Raw genomic sequence first — 21,798 nt, forward strand, 5'->3', positions numbered from 1 at the left:
TAAATTAATGAATTTCAAAGCAAAATCAATCAAAATGCCAGGAAAGAGACAAAGAGCAGATGCTTATCGGGGGTTGACTTACTTACAGCTAAACACAGACAAGGGTACCCAACAGATCATTAAGGGGGAGGGGGAAGAATCATCTCGCTCACCAGAGTGGTCGTCCGTGAAGTGAAAACGTCCTGAAATGTGTGCGTGCGTATCGACGGATTCGGACGAAACTTGGTGGACAGGTTGGGGGTGTGACAAGAATGAATGGATGACATTTTGGTGACGATCCGAATCCAAATCCAGATACGAGACTTTTTAAAATTGTGTCGGTCATGATTCTTCACCATTGAGAGATGGGGCCAAAAACGATAAACTGTATCGCACGATATCTCAAAAAGGTTGTGGACGGATTGTTATCAAACTAGTGGACGAGTTGGAGTTGGGTAGGTGACAAGAACAAGCCGATTCGATTTTGGTTAAGGTACGGATGCAGATCTGGCCTATCAGTGGAATAGGAAACGTAAACTGTTCAGCCTGGTGGAGGTGTGCACTCTACTGAGTGCCATTGTTGTCTCTATTGAGTTTTTTAATGCACCTCTTCTAGTCGTTCTTCTCTCCTCTGTCTGCAGGAGAAAAAAAAAACAAAACCTCAAGAAACCTCCAATACACTCGAGACGTGGATATGTATCGTGTGGGGCTGGATCCATGTAGGCTGGCTGGACAGAATTGCTCTTTTCTGGATCTCCTTTTTTATTCCCATGTTTATAGTACACCTTTAATGGATTTTGATCGATGTTATTATTCTGGTTTCATCAAGGCCATCCCAATAGCATTCATTGTTTGCTTTCACCACTCTTTCACCAAAAGCATGACGTTTGCTAAAAAATTTTTTTTTTTAAAGAGTCAAATGAGAGGATTAAAATTATTATTATTTTGGACCTTAAAGACAAATCACTAAAGTCTGATGCTTGGCACTGGGTTCACAACAACACACTTTATTGCAATCCTGCCCCACACCTGAGCCATTTGTTTATGGCAGGAAAGCTTCTCTCAGAATCTGTAAAGAGAGCTCGGCGTTGTTCTTGTTGTTGTTGTTGTTGTTCTTGTTCTTGTTCTTGTTCTTGTTCTTCTTCTTGTTAAGACAAAAGCTTTATATTAGGACTCGACTCTTTTATATACACAATCTGGATCTCCTTAAATACTAAACACTTGTACACATCCTCGCATTGAGGGTGCCTTTTGAGAGCGTCTATCATGAACTTTTAAATATATTCGGACATTTGCTTTAAAGTTTCGAAAAGTTCACGTTACTATTTAAAGATTATTCAATTTAATGTATTGTGAATTCGTAAATACATTATTTATTTCGTAAATACACTACATTTCGTAAATACGTAAATACACTATGACGGGTCTCGCTATTGGCTTAATCAAGGCACGTGATGAAATGTCGGAAGTTGTTTTTTTTTTTTTTTTTTTTAGCCTACAAAACCTTTAGGACGCTGCTCTTGGACACATTTGTCCTTGTTTTAACAAGGAACAAATATTTTATCTCTCATGGTGCAAATCTATCAATGCATTTCTCCATTAAGCGAGGGAGGATGTCGTCGGAATTTGTTTTCGGGTTAATCTTATGTAGGATGAAAAAAAAAACAACACTGAAGGAATAATGAACATGAAAAAAAGTTGATTGCTTATTAATCAATTTTTTGGCTTCGTAAGGTTTTTTCTCAATAACCTGTTGTTTGTGATGTTCATGTCTCAGTGGAGGTTTTCATAAAACATCAAATTGCTCTTCAGGCCATACTTTACCTTGGGTACATGAAGCAGAGGATCCTTTGTCGAAGAGCGGCTTGGCTGGCTGACCACAGGCTTGGCAGGTGCCCCTGTCACCCATGTCAGATCCTTGCATGCTGGAGTTGCTGTTGCCCTACCAAGCCAAGCAAGACCCTCGCCCTTAGGTTCAGGATGATTCGGTGGTAGAGCTGGGGGTTCAGGTGCACTTTTCTTCAGTTCTTTGTTGGTAGCAATGGCTGTGGAAAGTATGGATGATGGTGAAAACGTTTTAGTAATCACACCATGCGGACTTGGAAAACATATTTTTTTCTTCTTCGATTCATATTCTTGAAAATGGTTTTATCTAGAACAAAGAACATTCCGTCGTACTACTTTAGGTCGAGGCACTGCCAAGATGGGGCATCAAAGCATTCACTGAACTGGTATCCAACATTTGGGGAATAAATAAATAACAACAATAATAACTAGAAAGCATCTGAAAATGCAAATCCCATCAGCATCCGCTCTGTATTCAGACTTTTCTTCCGCATGCTAAAAATGACAAAAACAGCTGATAGAATACAAAACAAATTGACAATTTTCGGCAACTTTGACCTTTTGACCTCAAAAGCAATAGGCTTCAGTGACCCAATATGCAAACCCTGCTCAAATTTCAAGTGAATCAGATGTAAATTGACGATTTTATGCAACCTTGACATTTTGATCTAAAAAAAAAAAACAATCGGCTTCGAGCTTTTGCTTGGTGAACCTATCCAGTGACCCAATATGCAATTTGTTTAAATTTCAGGTCAATCGGATGAAAATTAATGATCTTCTGTGGTGCTGACCTTTGACCTTTTGACCAAATTATTAATTTGTTTTCTCCATATTCTCATAAGAAATCTTTGTTTGAAAATTTGATGACAAAAGCTCAAATGGTTAAAAAAAAAAGTTACGGCCCAGACAGACAGACAGACGCACACGCACGCACACACAATTGCAAAACCCCATCTCCCGTGGTGCGGGGGATGGGATAATAATTAAAGCTGCGAGCAGTGATGCCGGGGACCAAGTTGCCCATTCCAAGGATGATGCCATTTCTATCAAACTATATTTCCTCTCGGTAGGCAATGACATCTAAAGTTTCGCATTGGTCAGTTAAGCAGCATCAGAGCAGAAGAATCTTAAAAGGTTTTCACTTTGATCCAACATGGCTGCCAGACCATGTCACTGATGTTGTCAAACATTTTTTTTCCCCTAATGTGGAGTTGATCACATATTTAAAGTATTGCATGGATCGGTTAAGCCGTTTCAGAAAAGATGAATCTTAAAGGTTTGTGCTCTGATCCAATATGGTGGCCAGACCACATGACTGATGAAGTCATTTTTATAAAATTGAATTCATCATGGGTAGCCGATCACATGTGTAAAGTTTGGCATCGATTGGTTGAGCGGTTTCAGAGAAGAATAATTTTGATGGTTTTATTTCGATCTAATATGGCTGTCAGACCACATGATCTATGAAGATGAGAACCTGACCAAACAACTATATTACAGGGGTTTGGCAAAGAAACTCATTGTTGGTGGGATGAAACAACAAAAGATTCCAACTCAAGACACTGATCAAATCATGAAACAATCTCTCTCAGTTGATGTTTTACAAACGTAAGGTTGCTAAAGGGTGCACAGACCGCAGTGGGAAGCAAAGTAAGACTGACGTTTCAGGCATTAGCAAAGCTTTTGCTGCGACGAAGGGTTAACGCCTGAAACATCAGCGTTACTTCACTTCCCGCAGAGGTTAGTCATTCGTGGATCTTTGTCTTCCTTCATTTGGTGAATATAATGAATTATCTCAACCACATGTTGAGAGAGGTATGTGAAGTGCTATGAAGTTTTGTGGAGAGGTACAACATCTATCTATAATTCCAGCAATATGTGTGTGTGTGTGTGTGTGTGTGTGTGTGTGTCCGCTGTTTCTCGACAACCACTGGTCGAATCTAATTGAAACTTGCCAGGTATATTGCTCGGGACCTGAGTATGTGTCTTTTCAAGGTTTGATATTAATCGGACAAGTGATTCCCAAGTTATGGCCATTTACAAGACACGTTGCTGCGTAGGCGTGGCCGATGGGGAAAGGGCGCCATTTAGTTACCGTGGCGTCAGAGTGGCAATGGTCAATGGCAGCGAATGTCATGGCAAGCAAAGACAGGGAGGTAAACTTGATTTTAATTAACTCTGTGTGTGTAAGTATCACAGCAGTTGTTACTTCAATGCAAGCGATAATTCGTGGAATGCATGTGAACATTTCGCACGGACACGCACCACTTCCGGATAGTGATGACTTAATGTATTCTAATGATTTCTCGATTTCTTATGCGCATTTATAGATAAACACAAAGCCCCAATCCAGTTGTCGTTTACGAGAGCGAGGGAACGGCCTGTGTGGTTGTTTGCAATTTTTTTTGGGGGGGGGGGGGTTGCACGTACGGCCACGCACGTACAGCCACGCGAGAGCGAAGGAACAGCCTGAGTGATTGTTTCTGGCACGCGGTTTGAAAGATTTTTTTTCCATGTACGGCCACGCACGTACGGGCATGTACTAGTAGTAATAAGACTAATTTGTAAGTGTGTATGGAACGGAGGCCGAGGGATCAAGAAAGGAGACGAGATATAGGAAGAGGAATAAGAATATCAGGAGTAAGGGACCAGCGAGAAGGTATGGGAGACAAGTCTGGGTTAGTTGATGCATGGTGCTCAGGATGGAGGAGGGGGATGTGCTCAGACAGGCCTTTGTTGTCGACACAGGTGGCAGAAGGAGAAGCGCAAGACCAAAATTGAAATGGAAGGACATGGCGGAGAGGAACGTGAGAGAGGATCTTCGAGATAGAGAGGTGTGGAAAACTTCTGCAACAGACTCCACAAGAAGGTGGGATTGATTTGTGCCATTGTAGTCATGGTAGTTGTGATAGTAGTCATATGTTGAAGTTTCACTGATGAGCATCTAAGCAATACATATCTTACCGTAAGTCATCCTGTCTGTAAGCGAGATCCTCACAGATTGGCTTGTCCTTCCCATGCGTTCTGTCCTGTTTCTCCGCCTGTACAATAGAAGACCATTGTGATCCACAATGCACACATCATCACGAACGTGCTAAGTCAGAGAGCAATTATGGTCACGAACAACTGGAATTTAGGCCGACAGTACTTGGTATTCATGTTTAAAAAACACAAAGGGGAACAAGTTAATGTGAATGAAATCGTTCGTTCGTATGTCGCATAAGGCTGCGGCTGTGTCCGAGGGCACGGCAGTGCCGCTGATGCAGTGCCCTCTGCTGGTTAGAGCAGGAATTTGTAATTTGTTCATGGTGCCGGCGATAGCTCGCCTCCTCTTCAGAAACGCCACCATTTGATCGAACTCTGGCAGACAGGACACGCCCAGTTTAACGTCCATCCGAAGGACTGCACACACATTGATGATTCACACTGCCTGTGAAGCACCAGGATGGCAGTTTATCGCTGGGCCTGGAATCAAACCCAGGCGAGACAACTTCGAGGCGAGTGACGTGTATTCCTCGAAGCCTCGGAGGACATCGGCCATCCTGTCAGCCTTGTGAATGAAATATTGGCAACATTAAAACAACATCAGCATGGAAATAAATTATCAAAACTGCACACATACAAATATGGAAACATTGTTTTGTGTTTCAAGACGATCAAGTCATCTTCTTGAGGGATTTTATAATTTGCATTTCTCAGAATGACAAGGCTCAACACGTCACATCACTGCACTGTATCAAAGGTTACATGTTTTTGTTTTTTTAAACAATCACTAAAGCAAATAGATCAACACAATGTCACATATGGTCGCGCTTCATGCCACACTGCGGACCGACGTCGCCTCAATGAATGTCACGACAGATTCTGATATGCTACGATTGCTACCTGCAAATTGTGCTGCCAGGACGTCTCTCGGGGTAAAACAACGTGGGTGTAAAAATTAAAATTTATCCTTTTGGAGTGAAAATGTTGAATAGAAACAATTATGCGTTTAATAATTGTTTAATAATAATAAACAACAAAAGTGGCTGCACCATGAAGCAAAAAAACCCAAACATTATATGGTGACGCTATGGTATAAATGTGATATGGTCTAAACAAAAAACCCCAAACATTATATGGTGATGCTGTGGTTTAAATGTGATATGGTCTAATCAAAAAACCCCAAACATTATATGGTGATGCTGTGGTTTAAATGTGATATGGTCAAAACAAAAAAACCCAAACATTATATGGTGAGGCTATGGTATAAATGTGATATGGTCTAAACAAAAAACCCCAAACATTATGTGGTGAGGCTATGGTATAAATGTGATATGGTCCAACCAAGAAACCCCAGACATTATATGGTGAGGCTATGGTATAAATGTGATATGGTCTAAACAAAAAACCCCAACATTATGTGGTGAGGCTATGGTATAAATGTGATATGGTCCAACCAAAAAACCCCAGACATTATATGGTGAGGCTATGGTATAAATGTGATATGGTCTAAACAAAAAACCCCAACATTATATGGTGATGCTGTGGTTTAAATGTGATATGGTCAAAACAAAAAACCCCAAACATTATATGGTGAGGCTATGGTATAAATGTGATATGGTCTAAACAAAAAACCCCAGACATTATATGGTGAGGCTATGGTTTAAATGTGATATAGTTGAAACAAAAAACCCAAATATTATATGGTGAGGCTATGGTATAAATGTGATATGGTCTAAACAAAAAACCCCAAACATTATATGGTGAGGCTATGGTATAAATGTGATATGGTCTAAACAAAAACCCCAAACATTATATGGTGATGCTGTGGTTTAAATGTGATATGGTCAAAACAAAAAACCCCAAACATTATATGGTGAGGCTATGGTATAAATGTGATATGGTCTAAACAAAAAACCCCAGACATTATATGGTGAGGCTATGGTTTAAATGTGATATAGTTGAAACAAAAAACCCAAATATTATATGGTGAGGCTATGGTATAAATGTGATATGGTCTAAACAAAAAACCCCAAACATTATATGGTGAGGCTATGGTATAAATGTGATATGGTCTAAACAAAAACCCCAAACATTATATGGTGATGCTGTGGTTTAAATGTGATATGGTCAAAACAAAAAACCCCAAACATTATATGGTGAGGCTATGGTATAAATGTGATATGGTCTAAACAAAAAACCCCAGACATTATATGGTGAGGCTATGGTTTAAATGTGATATAGTTGAAACAAAAAACCCAAATATTATATGGTGATGTTATGGTCTTAATGTGATATGGTCTAAACAAAAAAACACAGACATTAAGTGGTGAGGCTATGGTTTAAATGTGATAGGGTCAAAACAAAAAAAACACAGACATTATATGGTGAGGCTATGGTATAAATGTGATATGGTCTAAACAAAAAAATCCAAACATTATGTGGTGAGGTGATGGTATGAGTGTGATATGGTCGAAACAAAAAAACTCAAACATTATATGGTGAGGATATGGTTTAAATGTGATATGGTCTTAACAAAAAAAACCCAGACATTATGTGGTGAGGCTATGGTATAAATGTGATATGGTCCAACCAAAAAACCCCAGACATTATATGGTGAGGCTATGGTATAAATGTGATATGGTATAAACAAAAAACCCCAAACATTATATGGTGATGCTGTGGTTTAAATGTGATATGGTCTAATCAAAAAACCCCAAACATTATATGGTGATGCTGTGGTTTAAATGTGATATGGTCAAAACAAAAAAACCCAAACATTATATGGTGAGGCTATGGTATAAATGTGATATGGTCTAAACAAAAAACCCCAAACATTATATGGTGATGCTGTGGTTTAAATGTGATATGGTCTAATCAAAAAACCCCAAACATTATATGGTGATGCTGTGGTTTAAATGTGATATGGTCAAAACAAAAAAACCCAAACATTATATGGTGAGGCTATGGTATAAATGTGATATGGTCCAACCAAGAAACCCCAGACATTATATGGTGAGGCTATGGTATAAATGTGATATGGTCTAAACAAAAAACCCCAACATTATGTGGTGAGGCTATGGTATAAATGTGATATGGTCCAACCAAAAAACCCCAGACATTATATGGTGAGGCTATGGTATAAATGTGATATGGTCTAAACAAAAAACCCCAACATTATATGGTGATGCTGTGGTTTAAATGTGATATAGTTGAAACAAAAAACCCAAATATTATATGGTGAGGCTATGGTATAAATGTGATATGGTCTAAACAAAAAACCCCAAACATTATATGGTGAGGCTATGGTATAAATGTGATATGGTCTAAACAAAAAACCCCAGACATTATATGGTGAGGCTATGGTTTAAATGTGATATAGTTGAAACAAAAAACCCAAATATTATATGGTGAGGCTATGGTATAAATGTGATATGGTCTAAACAAAAAACCCCAAACATTATATGGTGAGGCTATGGTATAAATGTGATATGGTCTAAACAAAAAACCCCAAACATTATATGGTGAGGCTATGGTATAAATGTGATATGGTCTAAACAAAAACCCCAAACATTATATGGTGATGCTGTGGTTTAAATGTGATATGGTCAAAACAAAAAACCCCAAACATTATATGGTGAGGCTATGGTATAAATGTGATATGGTCTAAACAAAAAACCCCAGACATTATATGGTGAGGCTATGGTTTAAATGTGATATAGTTGAAACAAAAAACCCAAATATTATATGGTGATGTTATGGTCTTAATGTGATATGGTCTAAACAAAAAAACACAGACATTAAGTGGTGAGGCTATGGTTTAAATGTGATAGGGTCAAAACAAAAAAAACACAGACATTATATGGTGAGGCTATGGTATAAATGTGATATGGTCTAAACAAAAAAATCCAAACATTATGTGGTGAGGTGATGGTATGAGTGTGATATGGTCGAAACAAAAAAACTCAAACATTATATGGTGAGGATATGGTTTAAATGTGATATGGTCTTAACAAAAAAACCCAGACATTATGTGGTGAGGCTATGGTATAAATGTGATATGGTCCAACCAAAAAACCCCAGACATTATATGGTGAGGCTATGGTATAAATGTGATATGGTCTAAACAAAAAACCCCAAACATTATATGGTGATGCTGTGGTTTAAATGTGATATGGTCTAATCAAAAAACCCCAAACATTATATGGTGATGCTGTGGTTTAAATGTGATATGGTCAAAACAAAAAAACCCAAACATTATATGGTGAGGCTATGGTATAAATGTGATATGGTCTAAACAAAAAACCCCAAACATTATGTGGTGAGGCTATGGTATAAATGTGATATGGTCCAACCAAGAAACCCCAGACATTATATGGTGAGGCTATGGTATAAATGTGATATGGTCTAAACAAAAAACCCCAACATTATGTGGTGAGGCTATGGTATAAATGTGATATGGTCCAACCAAAAAACCCCAGACATTATATGGTGAGGCTATGGTATAAATGTGATATGGTCTAAACAAAAAACCCCAACATTATATGGTGATGCTGTGGTTTAAATGTGATATGGTCAAAACAAAAAACCCCAAACATTATATGGTGAGGCTATGGTATAAATGTGATATGGTCTAAACAAAAAACCCCAGACATTATATGGTGAGGCTATGGTTTAAATGTGATATAGTTGAAACAAAAAACCCAAATATTATATGGTGAGGCTATGGTATAAATGTGATATGGTCCAACCAAAAAACCCCAGACATTATATGGTGAGGCTATGGTATAAATGTGATATAGTTGAAACAAAAAACCCAAATATTATATGGTGAGGCTATGGTATAAATGTGATATGGTCTAAACAAAAAACCCCAAACATTATATGGTGAGGCTATGGTATAAATGTGATATGGTCTAAACAAAAAACCCCAGACATTATATGGTGAGGCTATGGTTTAAATGTGATATAGTTGAAACAAAAAACCCAAATATTATATGGTGATGTTATGGTCTTAATGTGATATGGTCTAAACAAAAAAACACAGACATTAAGTGGTGAGGCTATGGTTTAAATGTGATAGGGTCAAAACAAAAAAAACACAGACATTATATGGTGAGGCTATGGTATAAATGTGATATGGTCTAAACAAAAAAATCCAAACATTATGTGGTGAGGTGATGGTATGAGTGTGATATGGTCGAAACAAAAAAACTCAAACATTATATGGTGAGGATATGGTTTAAATGTGATATGGTCTTAACAAAAAAACCCCAGACATTATATGGTGAGGCTATGGTATAAATGTGATATGGTCTTAACAAAAAAACCCCAGACATTATATGGTGAGGCTATGGTATAAATGTGATATGGTCCAAACAAAAAAACCCCAAACATTATATGGTGAGGCTATGGTTTAAATGTGATATGGTCCAAACAAAAAAAACCCCAAACATTATATGGTGAGGCTATGGCATAAATGTGATATGGTCTAAACAAAAAAACCCAAACATTATGTGGTGAGGCTATGGTATAAATGTGATATGGTCCAACCAAAAAACCCCAGACATTATATGGTGAGGCTATGGTATAAATGTGATATGGTCCAAACAAAAAAACCCCAAACATTATATGGTGAGGCTATAGTATAAATGTGATATGGTCCAACCAAAAAACCCCAGACATTATATGGTGAGGCTATGGTATAAATGTGATATGGTCTAAACAATAAAATCCAAACATTATGTGGTGAGGCTATGGTATAAATGTGATATGGTCTAAACAAAAAACCCCAGACATTATATGGTGAGGCTATGGTATAAATGTGATATGGTCCAACCAAAAAACCACAGACATTATATGGTGAGGCTATGGTATAAATGTGATTTGGTCTAAACAAAAAAATCCAAACATTATGTTCTGAGGCTATGGTTTAAATGTGATATGGTCTAAACAAAAAACCCCAGACATTATATGGTGACGCTATGGTATAAATGTGATATGGTCTAAACAATAAAATCCAAACATTATGTGGTGAGGCTATGGTATAAATGTGACATGGTATAAACAAAAAATCCCAGACATTATATGGTGACGCTATGGTATAAATGTGATATGGTCTAAACAATAAAATCCAAACATTATATGGTGAGGCCATGGTTTAAATGTGATATGGTCTAAACAATAAAATCCCAGACATTATATGGTGACGCTATGGTATAAATGTGATATGGTCTAAACAAAAAACCCCAGACATTATATGGTGAGGCTATGGTATAAATGTGATATGGTCCAACCAAAAAACCACAGACATTATATAGTGACGCTATGGTATAAATGTGATATGGTCTAAACAAAAATCCCAGACATTATATGGTGACGCTATGGTATAAATGTGATATGGTCTAAACAATAAAATCCAAACATTATGTGGTGAGGCTATGGTTTAAATGTGATATGGTCGAAAATTGTTTCAAAACCAGCCAGAGAGACTCTCAAGGCCACAATTTTGCTCTTCGAGTACAACTACACCATAATGTACCAATCGTTATAAACTATTAAAGAGGCTGCAACGTGGACATACAAGTTAAAGAATAACCATCACTTTCTTGCATTCTCCATTATCATTACGTATGCAGCCTGTGGCTGGTCACTGCATCATTGCTGGGAGCACAGCTGTGCCACTGATTCAGTTCCCCCTGTAGATTATGGCAGGAGTTTGTGATTGGTTCATGCCACGAAGGGCACCGTAGGATGTTTCACGTCTCTAACAAATGCTGGCAGTTGGGACGCCAAGTTTATCGTCCATCCGAGGGACGGCGCATGCATTGATGCCTTGCCCTGCCTGCGAGACACCAGGATGACAGTTTATAGCAGGGTCGGGAATTTAACCCAGGTGAGACGGCTGTGAGTCGAGCATCGCATCTCTCGGTCACCTGCCAGCCCTTTCCACTCTCAAAGTGAAGATATTTTTTAAATTTTTAGATTATTTTGATTGAAGGACGAAAAAAGTTGGTTAATTTTATCAGATATCTGAGAATAATCCAGAGCAGTCGATTCAAACATGCATTTACAGAATATTGAAAAAAAAATTGACCTCAGGATACATATCTACTCAATTTAGTCCACATTTGACTTGAACAATCAGCATATTAAAAAAAAAATACACATTACGGTCAATCCATCAAACGCATTTCCATCTTGTTTGCACGATGTGATGAAATGCTTCAAGATAAGCCAACAAAATATATCAAAAAGTTGTTGACGGATTCAGACGAAACTTGGTGGGCAGGTTGGGTATGCTACCAGGAAGAATTGCTTCGATTTTGGTGAATTTCCGGATCCGGATCTGAGAATTTTTTTAAAAAAGTGATTGGTCACCATTGAGTGTTTGGGCCACAATGATATATATCACGATATCTCAAAAAGTTGTGGACGGATTCCGTCGAAACTTGGTGGATGAGTTGGTTAGGTGACCATAACAAGCCATTCAGACTTTCATTCAGGTCCGAATCCAGATCCGGCCTATCAGTAGGACATAAACCGTAAATTAATCAGCCTGGCGGAGGTACAGGGTCAACCGAGAGCCCTTCTCGTCAGAATAGGTGTTTGGCTTGTCATTTATCCAGTTCATTGGTTATTTGCTCCATTTCATTCGGCGGTGTGTGTGGTCTTTACCTGTGGCAGTGAGTGCACAAACCGAGCCTGACCATGGTGTGTGCTGCGTCCAAAGATGCTGTCGGTATGAGTAAGGACTCGCACCATAGTTCGTCCCAATCGTCTGTCAAATGAGATTGCAGAACAGGTGACCGGCGCTCGACTTTGGCTAAACCTGCTGCAGCTGATTTGCAATTTGAAGCAACACATTTTTGCCTTTCAGTTGTCGTCTTACCCACGAGAATGGGTTCCTCCTCAACCTCGCCGGTGTCTTCCTTGTGAGGACATATGGTGCCTTCACCGTCTGCCAGCTCCTGGCACAGAAGAGCAGCCAAGTGGCGGGCATGTTGCGCCTTCTGTTGAACCTGGCTCTGCCACTTGTCACCTCGCCAGCTTGGTAACACAAACAGCAAGGCCAGTCCACAGCTACTTGCAATACTCCAAGAAACACCAAAAATACTTGCAATGCTCCAAGACACACCAAAAATAAAAAGAAACATAATAACCAGGCACATATTAAAAAAAGAGAAACACATATATAAATATATATACTTTGTTGTTTTGTTTTTAAAGTGATCTCAGGCACATGGAGGAGCTTGCCCATACATCACATGTAGATTGCAGGACAAAGACATGAATAGACATTAGTGCACTTTTACATCAATTACATGGATATTAGAGGACAAGATGGTAATTTACAAGCAAACAAACAAAGTGGTGAAACGGGGATTATGAGCCAGGGCTTCAGATGGGAGCACCAACAGGCCGCGAACCCAACGCTTACAAAATTGAACTCGAAGGGTGCTTGGGAAAGCGCGTACCTCAGCCACGTAATACCTGATCCATGAGAACATATCGTGCCCAATTAATTTTTGAAATATCATGCTTTGTTTCGTTTTTGGCCCCATCTCACAATGGTGAAGAATACTTGAAAAATTAAATAACTATCATATCCAGATACAAATTTGGATCTTCACCAAAATTGAGACAATTCGTCTTTGCCACACACCGAACATGTCCACCAAGTTTCATCCGCATCAGCAACCAAGTTTTTGAGATATCCTGTTACGTATCGGTTTAGCCCTATCTCCCAGGTAAGGTTAGGTTATGGGAGCATGCGCCAGAGCAGCGTCACCCCTCGGTAGTTGTTGCAGTCTTGGCGATCACCCTTTCCTTTCCAGAGAGGGACAACAAGACCCCTCTTCCAATCAGTTGGGATGATGCCTGTGTTCCAGGCAGAGCACAGAACTGCATGCAATGACACGAGTGCAGCATTTCCACCAGCATTGAGAAGTTCAGCATGGATGCCGCAGATCCCTGGAGCTTTACCCCGTTTCAATCAGTTCACCGCAGCCCATGTTTCTACAAATAAAGGTGGACCACAGTTGATTGGAGGGTCAGCAATAGGGAATGTGACACCATTGACGTCCAACTCGACAGCTGGGGGATCAGCCTGGTACAACCGCTCAAAGTAACCGGCCCAGCGGGCCTCCACTTCAGACTCCTCTGTCAAGAGCCTACCACTCTCTGCTCCAACTGTAGTGCTCCGAGGGATGGGTTTGGATGAACACAATGCGCGAATTCCCCTGTAAGCAGGACGAAAATCCCTTGACCACAGGTGATGCTCTACCCCCTCACAGATAACTCGCACATAGGCCTCCTTGTCCACCCTCAGTGCGCGTCCAGTTTTACACCTCAGTTCCCTGAACAGCTCAGCTCTGCCTTTCAGCCTGGCCCTGCGACTCTGGTCAATGGTATCCAGTGTCCCTTGAGACAAAATTCTTCTTTGCCCTTCGGTGAGTTCCAAGACATTGACTGGCAACATCAAGGACGGTGGTCTTAAAGGCGCTCCACAACTCTTCAGGTTCCCCCAAAGCACCCAGACCCCCAAATCTCCACCCAGCCTGTTCGAAAACACCTCAGCTACCCTCTCATCATTGAGCTAGCGAACATCCAGCCTAGGCTGGGATGGTACCATTCTCCTGGATTTAAGGTGCAACTTAAGAGTTGCTACAACAAGCCGGTGGTCATTATTGAGGAACTGAGCACTCCGGTAGACCCTGCAGTTCTGGATAATCCTTCAGCGACCATCAACGAGGACATGGTCATTCTCCTTTGCCACACCGCCAGCGTTGGAATACCAAGTCCAGCGATGAGCTTGTGGGCGCTGAAACCATGAACCAGCCACCCTAAGTCCATGACTTCTTGCAAAGTCAAGGAACTTACTGCTATTCTGGTTCACAGTTCCAGACCCATGGGGACCAACACACACCTCATAACCGTCCTATCAGTTCCAGTCGATGCATTGAAATCCCACAAGACTAGACTAAATCCCCCAAGACTCCCTCTTACGGTATGACAGACCTGAGCCTCGTCCTGGTGGAGGTGTTGCTCTCTTCATCAAAGACTCTATTCCTCACTCTCCATGCACTGCTCTCACTCCCCCACACCCCCAGGAATACCTCTGGCTTCGGCTTCCCCTCCACTCCCACCTCATGTTTATATGTGTACTGTACCGTCCACCAAACAGTGATGACTCCATCTACACCTCACTATCCGAAAACATGGACCATCTTCTATCTTCTCATCCAAACTCTCTCTTCTTCTTATGTGGTGACTTCAATTGTCATCACGCCAGTTGGCTAGGTGTGGGTACCTCTCTCACCTGCCATGGCACCTCAGCAAAAGCTTTCTGCGACTCATTGGGACTGACTCAATCGGTCAACTTCCCGACCCGGATCCCAACCAATGGTACTCCATCTCTTCTGGATCTGATTTTGACAAATTTCCCTGACAATATCTGCTGCTCTTCCTTCGCTCCAATTGGTTCTTCTGACCACGTACTTGTTAAAGTGGACATCTCTCTGGCTGTTATCAGAGAACCACCTCACCGCCGTCGAGTCTGGCATTTCACTCAAGCCGACTGGCAGGGTCTCCGAGCAGCCATCAAACTGACAGACTGGTCTCCTATCACTACTTTCTCAAACATCAACTCATCCTGGGAATTCTTTCAAAGAAACTTGCTCTCCCTCATGCACAGATTTATCCCCTCTCGTGTTCAGTTGTCTTACCCTTCCTCCCGCCCTTGGTTTACTGAAGCTTGTGGCGAGGCAGTTGTCCTGAAACAACTTGCCTTTGCCTCATGGAAAGCAAACCCAACTGAGGGCAATCTCAGTTCTTTCCATAAAGCTCGGAACAAGTGTGTATCTACCCTCAGGAGAGCCAGAAAACAACATCTTTCTCATCTCAAGTCTGAGCTCTCAAACCTCTCTCCCTCCTCAAAATCCTGGTGGCGTTTAATCAAATCTGTTTCTGGTGTATGTTCCCCCTCCATCCCTTCCCTTACCTCAAATGGCCGCACTGCTGATTCCACACGTGATAAAGCTGAATGTCTAAACTTGGTGTTTGCAGCTAAATCTTGTGTCCTAAACCCATCACTATCTCTACCCACTTTACTCAGTCGCACCCAACTGTCCCTGGACTCTGTATCCTTTTCTCCTGACAAGGTGGAGAGCTTGCTTTCAAACCTCGAGTCAGATTCTGCAACCGGTCCAGACGGCATCAGCCCACGTGTCCTCAAAGCCTGCTCTTCTGCTCTTGCTCACCCACTCTCTGTTCTATTCACCCTCTCATTTGCCCAAGGTCATCTGCCATCTGCTTGGAAATCTGCTAACATCACTGCCCTGCATAAAAAAGGTGCAAAAACAGATCCCTGTAACTACAGACCAATCAGCCTTCTCCCAATCATCAGCAAGGTGATGGAATCCATCATCTCCTCAGATATGAAATCCTTCCTCTTCTCCAATGGCTTGATTTCCAATCATCAATTTGGTTTCAGACCAGGTCACTCTACCCTGGATATGCTGCTACTGCTCTCCCATCAATGGATGGAGGTCCTCAATGCCAGACAGGAAATCCGAGACGTATCCCTGGACATATCACGTGCTTTTGACACAGTCTGGCACCCTGCCCTACTCACCAAACTCTCTTCCCATGGTATTCAAGGCCATCTCCACTCATGGCTCGCAGACTTCCTCTCCTGTCGCAGTCAACGTGTGCCCCTAAATGGAGTTCTTTCATCCCCTCTTCCTGTGCAGGCTGGAGTTCCTCAAGGTAGCGTTCTGGGCCCTGTTCTTTTTCTGGTTTTCATCAATGATCTCTCGGACTCTCTGGAAAATCCTCTATTTCTCTTTGCCGACGACTCCACCCTCTGCCGTACCATCTGTCATCCCTCAGACCGGCAAGCAGCAGCTTCTTCACTCACTGCAGATCTGGATAAAATCACAAACTGGTCCAACACGTGGAACATGTCTTTCAATCCAGACAAATCTCACACTCTCACTATGTCTCTTCGAAAGGACCGTTTACAAAACCCCCCCCATCCACTTTCTCAACAATCCTCTGGAAGAAGTCTTTTCTTTCAAGCTTCTAGGTCTCACTATCTGCCATGACCTTTCCTGGGAAAGTCACATTTCCAACCTCGCCTCAAAAGCCAGTCGCCGACTGGGAATCCTCCGTCGTGCTGTCCTTGCTCGGCCCTCTTGAGCTCCTGACCACTTACAAAGCTTTTGTCCGTAGCCTGATGGAGTACTGCTCTCCCCTCTGGGCTGGTGCTCCTGCCTCCCACCTTTCTCGGCTTCACGCTGTCAAAACCAGGGCATTTAAGATCATCGGCATCTCCCGCAATGAAGCTGAGTCTTTGGGCCTCTCACTCAATCACCGCAGGTTGGTCGGTGGTCTTTCTGTCTTCTACCATCTCCTCTCCAGCCTTGCCCCCCCTGCTCTCTCTGCGATTTGTCCCCACCACATTTCCACAGGGCGCTCAAGGTCCGCCAACAACCCCCTTCTGGTAAAACTACCAAAATCACGAATCACTGCTCATCTTCACTCTTTCATTCCTCTTTTTTCCCGCCTTTGGAATAAACTTCCTCACTCTATTCTTTCCCATTCTTCCCTCCAGGCTTTCAAAACAGCTGTTCACCACCACCTCTTATCTTCCCCCATCCAAATCCTTGATCTTTTCTACCCCCGATAATCCACCCAAGCCCACTTCCTTCAATTCCCCTGCTTTCCTTCCTGAAAGTCCCTGTAATGTCCATCTTCTCTTCGCCATGTTCCCCGTCCCATCCCCATCCCTCTCCCTTCCACAGTTCACCTAATGTGTCTGTTCCCCACTGTTTTGTCCCTTCCACTCCCGCCCCTCTTGTCTCATGCCTCCTTGCTGTGAGTTGTGTGTTAGCTCTCATACGAGCCTCGACCAAGGTATACAAAAAAAAAAAAAAAAAGCGTATCTCGTCTGGGGCACTGATCAACCACAGACTCGAGCGTGGCGTAGAATGCATCCTTCACGGTGAGATCACTCGCCTCAGTCGGAGCATAAACAGAGACCAGGGAAATGACACCTAAGGAGTGACGAATCCTTAGTCTCATAATATGCTCGTTGACCGGTGTTACCTCAATTATCATTGGGGTCAGCTTATTGGACACAGCTCCAGCAACTTCTTGGGAATGGTAACCATCAGAGCAACCAGACGAATAGTAGGTGTAACCACCCACCATTATCTTGCTGCAATCCGGTCTCCGAACCTCAGAGAGAGTTGCAATCCTGATGTCCAAACATTTGAGCTCAGATGATAACAGAGACACGTGATCATCCTCTCGTAGGGATAGGACATTCCAGGCACCCACCCGAGGGGACCACTTCAGGTTAACCCAAGGAGACCGCCGTCTGGTGGACGACACCTCAGCACTACCCCGCCACACTCTCCTGCAATCTGACCCGGGAATGTTACCGCGTGGTTTCCCTCTTATCATCAAAGATTGGGGGTCATGAAGGCTTTGCCCCAATCCCGTCATCCGGTGAGCTGCCCTGCGAAGGGAAGCTGCACAGGAGGTACTCCCACAGAGTGGGTTTTCAGATTTCTTTGCGTTTTTGTGTTTTGCAGAATGAAGGTTTTACGGTGGCCGGAGTGCAAATCCTGCCACCAACCTCCTAATAAGAAGTAACCCAACTGCAGGAGGACGTCCGCAGACACAGTTGGGCACTAGATATGGATGGCCGTTGGCTCACAAAGAGCTCCTCCGCCCTTTGGTGAAGGTAAAGAATCACTCAAAAAAATAATCAGATCCGGATTCGGATGTTCACCACAATTGGATCAATTCTTCCTTGTCACGCACCCAACATGTGCACCAAGTTTCGTCTGAATCTGTCCACAACTTTTTGAGATATCCTGTACACAAACAAACAGACAGACAGACAGACAGACAAACAGACAGAAAAGGGGTGAAAACACAACCTCCTTCACCTTCGGTGGTGGAGGTAATAATGTTCCCATCTTGGACTACTGCGAGCATTTCGCTCGGATAACTTTTTATCCCCCATCGTATCCATCAGAGTTTATAAACATTGTTATTTGTGGACCATGTTTCATCCCAAACAGACTCCTGGTATTCCAAACTTCCGTGACATCAAAAAACAATCCACTTAAATTATTCCTTCGTTTCTCCAATAAAGCCTGACTATTGTCATGTAATTGTAAAGCCGTCGATCACTCGACAAGGATGAATTATTCAGCGCAGGAGTTGGAAAGGTTTTTCAAACTTTTGGATCGTCCGTTTCAATTAATTTGGAATTCTCTGTGAAAGGCCATTTCATTCAAGATGGTGCCATCCACATGGGATGGCCTCCTCTAACAATCAAATGGTTGATTACTGACCTCATGAGATGTAATTTATTTCCCACATTGGAGATGAGAATCGAAAGGAAGAGTTCCACAGTCGGATGATTAAAATAGAAAACTCTGACAAAAATTTATTTGGCTATCGAAGGACTGTTCTAATGAGTTTCCTGAGTTGTGGAACTAATAACACAAGTTGGTGTCGCATGTAGCTCCAAATAGGCTTGTTATGAGCTGGCAGGATAACCTCGAAGTGCAGCATCAAAATAAACACCAATTACTGCACCGTTGACCCAAGAAAAAAAGCCAGACAGAACAAGACACACACACACACACACACACACACACACACACACACACACACACACACACACACACACACACACACACACACACACACACACACACACACACACACACACACACACACACACACACACACACACACATATAAACACATGAACATAGATATATTATGTACTGGTAAGTACATACATAAACTATTTTATTTGAAGTTATAACCTTAACTTATAATCAATTTACTGATTTCCCAACTGCCCGGATCATCAGCCAGACACCATTTATCATCGAGGTTTCGATTCTTTCAGCCCAGAACCTCTCCAAACGGCGGATCCACAACTCCGGTGGCAGGTCCACATCAGTAGATTACTCAACATCAATGGACCCAAAACCTCAAAGTTGTGTCCAGACAGTCAGTCAACACAACAATACAATATCCTTATTCAAACTTATTTAATTTTTATTTTTATTTATAGTATTACTACATATGATTAACTTTAATCATACACCACTTCATATGATAATATATTAAGCGATAAACACTTTACCTTGCAGAAATGTCCATTACACAGCACCTCCATCTAACCATGGACTCAAACTGTCATTCAAATATTCAAACTGTCATCAATAACCTACTTTAACATTCTGCACTGCGTATTTTAGCAACCACCAACAAATTATTTTAATGCTTATTTATAATGTATTTTATAAATAACTAGCCGACCCATGAATCCGTTGGGTTCCCGTTGTGACAGCGGTTGACAAATATAATCATTTAAAAAAAAAAAAAGATAGCTCCAGTGAACTGTACCGCTAAGGTTGTTTGAATTGATCAAATCCTCCCGAAGAGTACTTGACTGAATCGGAAATTGATTTTTAATAATTTTTTTGTTGCCCGATTTTAACGAAACTTGATACTGCACACCGCAGGAGGATGATGAGCAAGGTGGCCCTAAAATTTTTGCACTATCGTGTACCGTTTTGGCTGTATTTCGGGAACATACATACATACATACATATATGCAAGATGAGAGTTTTAGTCATATATAGATATTTATTTCTTGTATTTTCATCTAAATACCTCCATTATTTAATTATATATATATATATATATATATGTATATATTCATGTTTAATCAATAATATTAATTAAATAATTTACCTCACTAAAACAATGAATTCATTATTTTTATATCAAATGCAATGCAATCGGAACTTGTTGAAAACCAACCAAACTTATATAAAAGGTGATGATGGAGTCCAAAGACATTCTCACAAGACCTGATCAAACAATCAGCCAAATATCCTTTGTTTAACATGATGGGGAAAAAAACCTTCTCAGCACGTTACGCAAAATCATCCTTTACTGAACAAATTGATACAAATCTAAGTATCTGAGATGAAAAAAGACATTGTAACACATTTTGATTGGTGTATTCCATCCATCCATCCATCCATCCATCCATTGGGACCATACTCTGTGTCGAGCATTGGTGCTGCCTAAGCAGTCTCCTGGGGGGTATTGGAGACTATCCTGTACGGGTCGCCACTCCGACACAGGATACCAGCGAGCTGGCACTCATTTCGCCGACCTCAGAAGGATGAACAGGCTGAGTCAACCCCACCTGGTATTAATTCAACAGCAGAGCAGGATTTGAACCACAGGACTCCAGGATCCCAAGCCGACCACCCTAACCCTGAAGCAAATATCAGGCATATTGGGAGATTGGTACATTGCTACCTGGAAAGGTGTGCAAGACTACAGGGAAACTGAAATCATCAACTTTATGATATACACTCGTACTAAAACCATTCTGTCCAACTCTAACCAACACATCCAGATATGGAGCAAACTGTACAATCACCACCACTCCTGTTTACAATCAGGTTATAGGGATCAAACTTGTGAAGCTGCCTATCAAAAAAAATTCAACTTAACCACGCAAATATCATCTACTTAACGACATGGATGAGAATATTTTTTAGCTAATCCCCTAATTTTTTTCTCCTTCATCAGTTTCTGCATGAATGAAAATTCACAGAAAATAAGAAAAATGTTCACGAGTAGGGGGCTGCAAATCCCACCCATGGGAATATCCTTCACCTGTTGAAACATTATCACACAAAAAGACACAAAAGTATTAAATAAAATAAAATTAACATCATCCTTAAACTTCCACTTATCAAAACAATGAGAACTTGAGTATTTATTTTTAGAAAAGAATGCTCTATCAAACCTGACACATAAAAACTTATTAAAAGAGTTAAAATCTTGTCAATCACTTTGAAGAGTAAATCCCTCACTAGTACTAAATCCAATGATGTGCTCTGTAAGCGGTCTAGCATGGGTTCAAATCAC

At 41.3% G+C, this 21,798-nt stretch overlaps 1 protein-coding gene across 3 annotated transcripts in view; it reads right to left on the reverse strand.

Moving 5' to 3' along the window:
* The window catches only part of LOC147013555 (uncharacterized), a 35,195-nt gene that overhangs the window by 10,826 nt on the left and 2,571 nt on the right, over positions 1-21,798 (reverse strand). For all 3 annotated transcript variants that reach the window (XR_015051371.1, XM_085855445.1, XM_085855446.1), the window contains exons 3-6: positions 12,698-12,855; positions 12,484-12,586; positions 4,789-4,865; positions 1,804-2,024 (exon numbers count right to left, since the gene is read on the reverse strand). Coding sequence is in view for 2 of the 3 variants with exons in the window: in XM_085855445.1 (XP_085711571.1) it covers positions 1,804-2,024; positions 4,789-4,865; positions 12,484-12,586; positions 12,698-12,855 (559 nt within the window). In the remaining variant the exon portion in view is untranslated. The remainder of the gene's footprint in view (positions 1-1,803; positions 2,025-4,788; positions 4,866-12,483; positions 12,587-12,697; positions 12,856-21,798) is intronic.

The sequence above is a fragment of the Eptatretus burgeri genome, chromosome 14, assembly GCF_056783735.1.
Source record: "Eptatretus burgeri isolate ZD-2024b chromosome 14, Ebu_testis_v1, whole genome shotgun sequence".
NCBI lineage: Eukaryota > Metazoa > Chordata > Myxini > Myxiniformes > Myxinidae > Eptatretus > Eptatretus burgeri.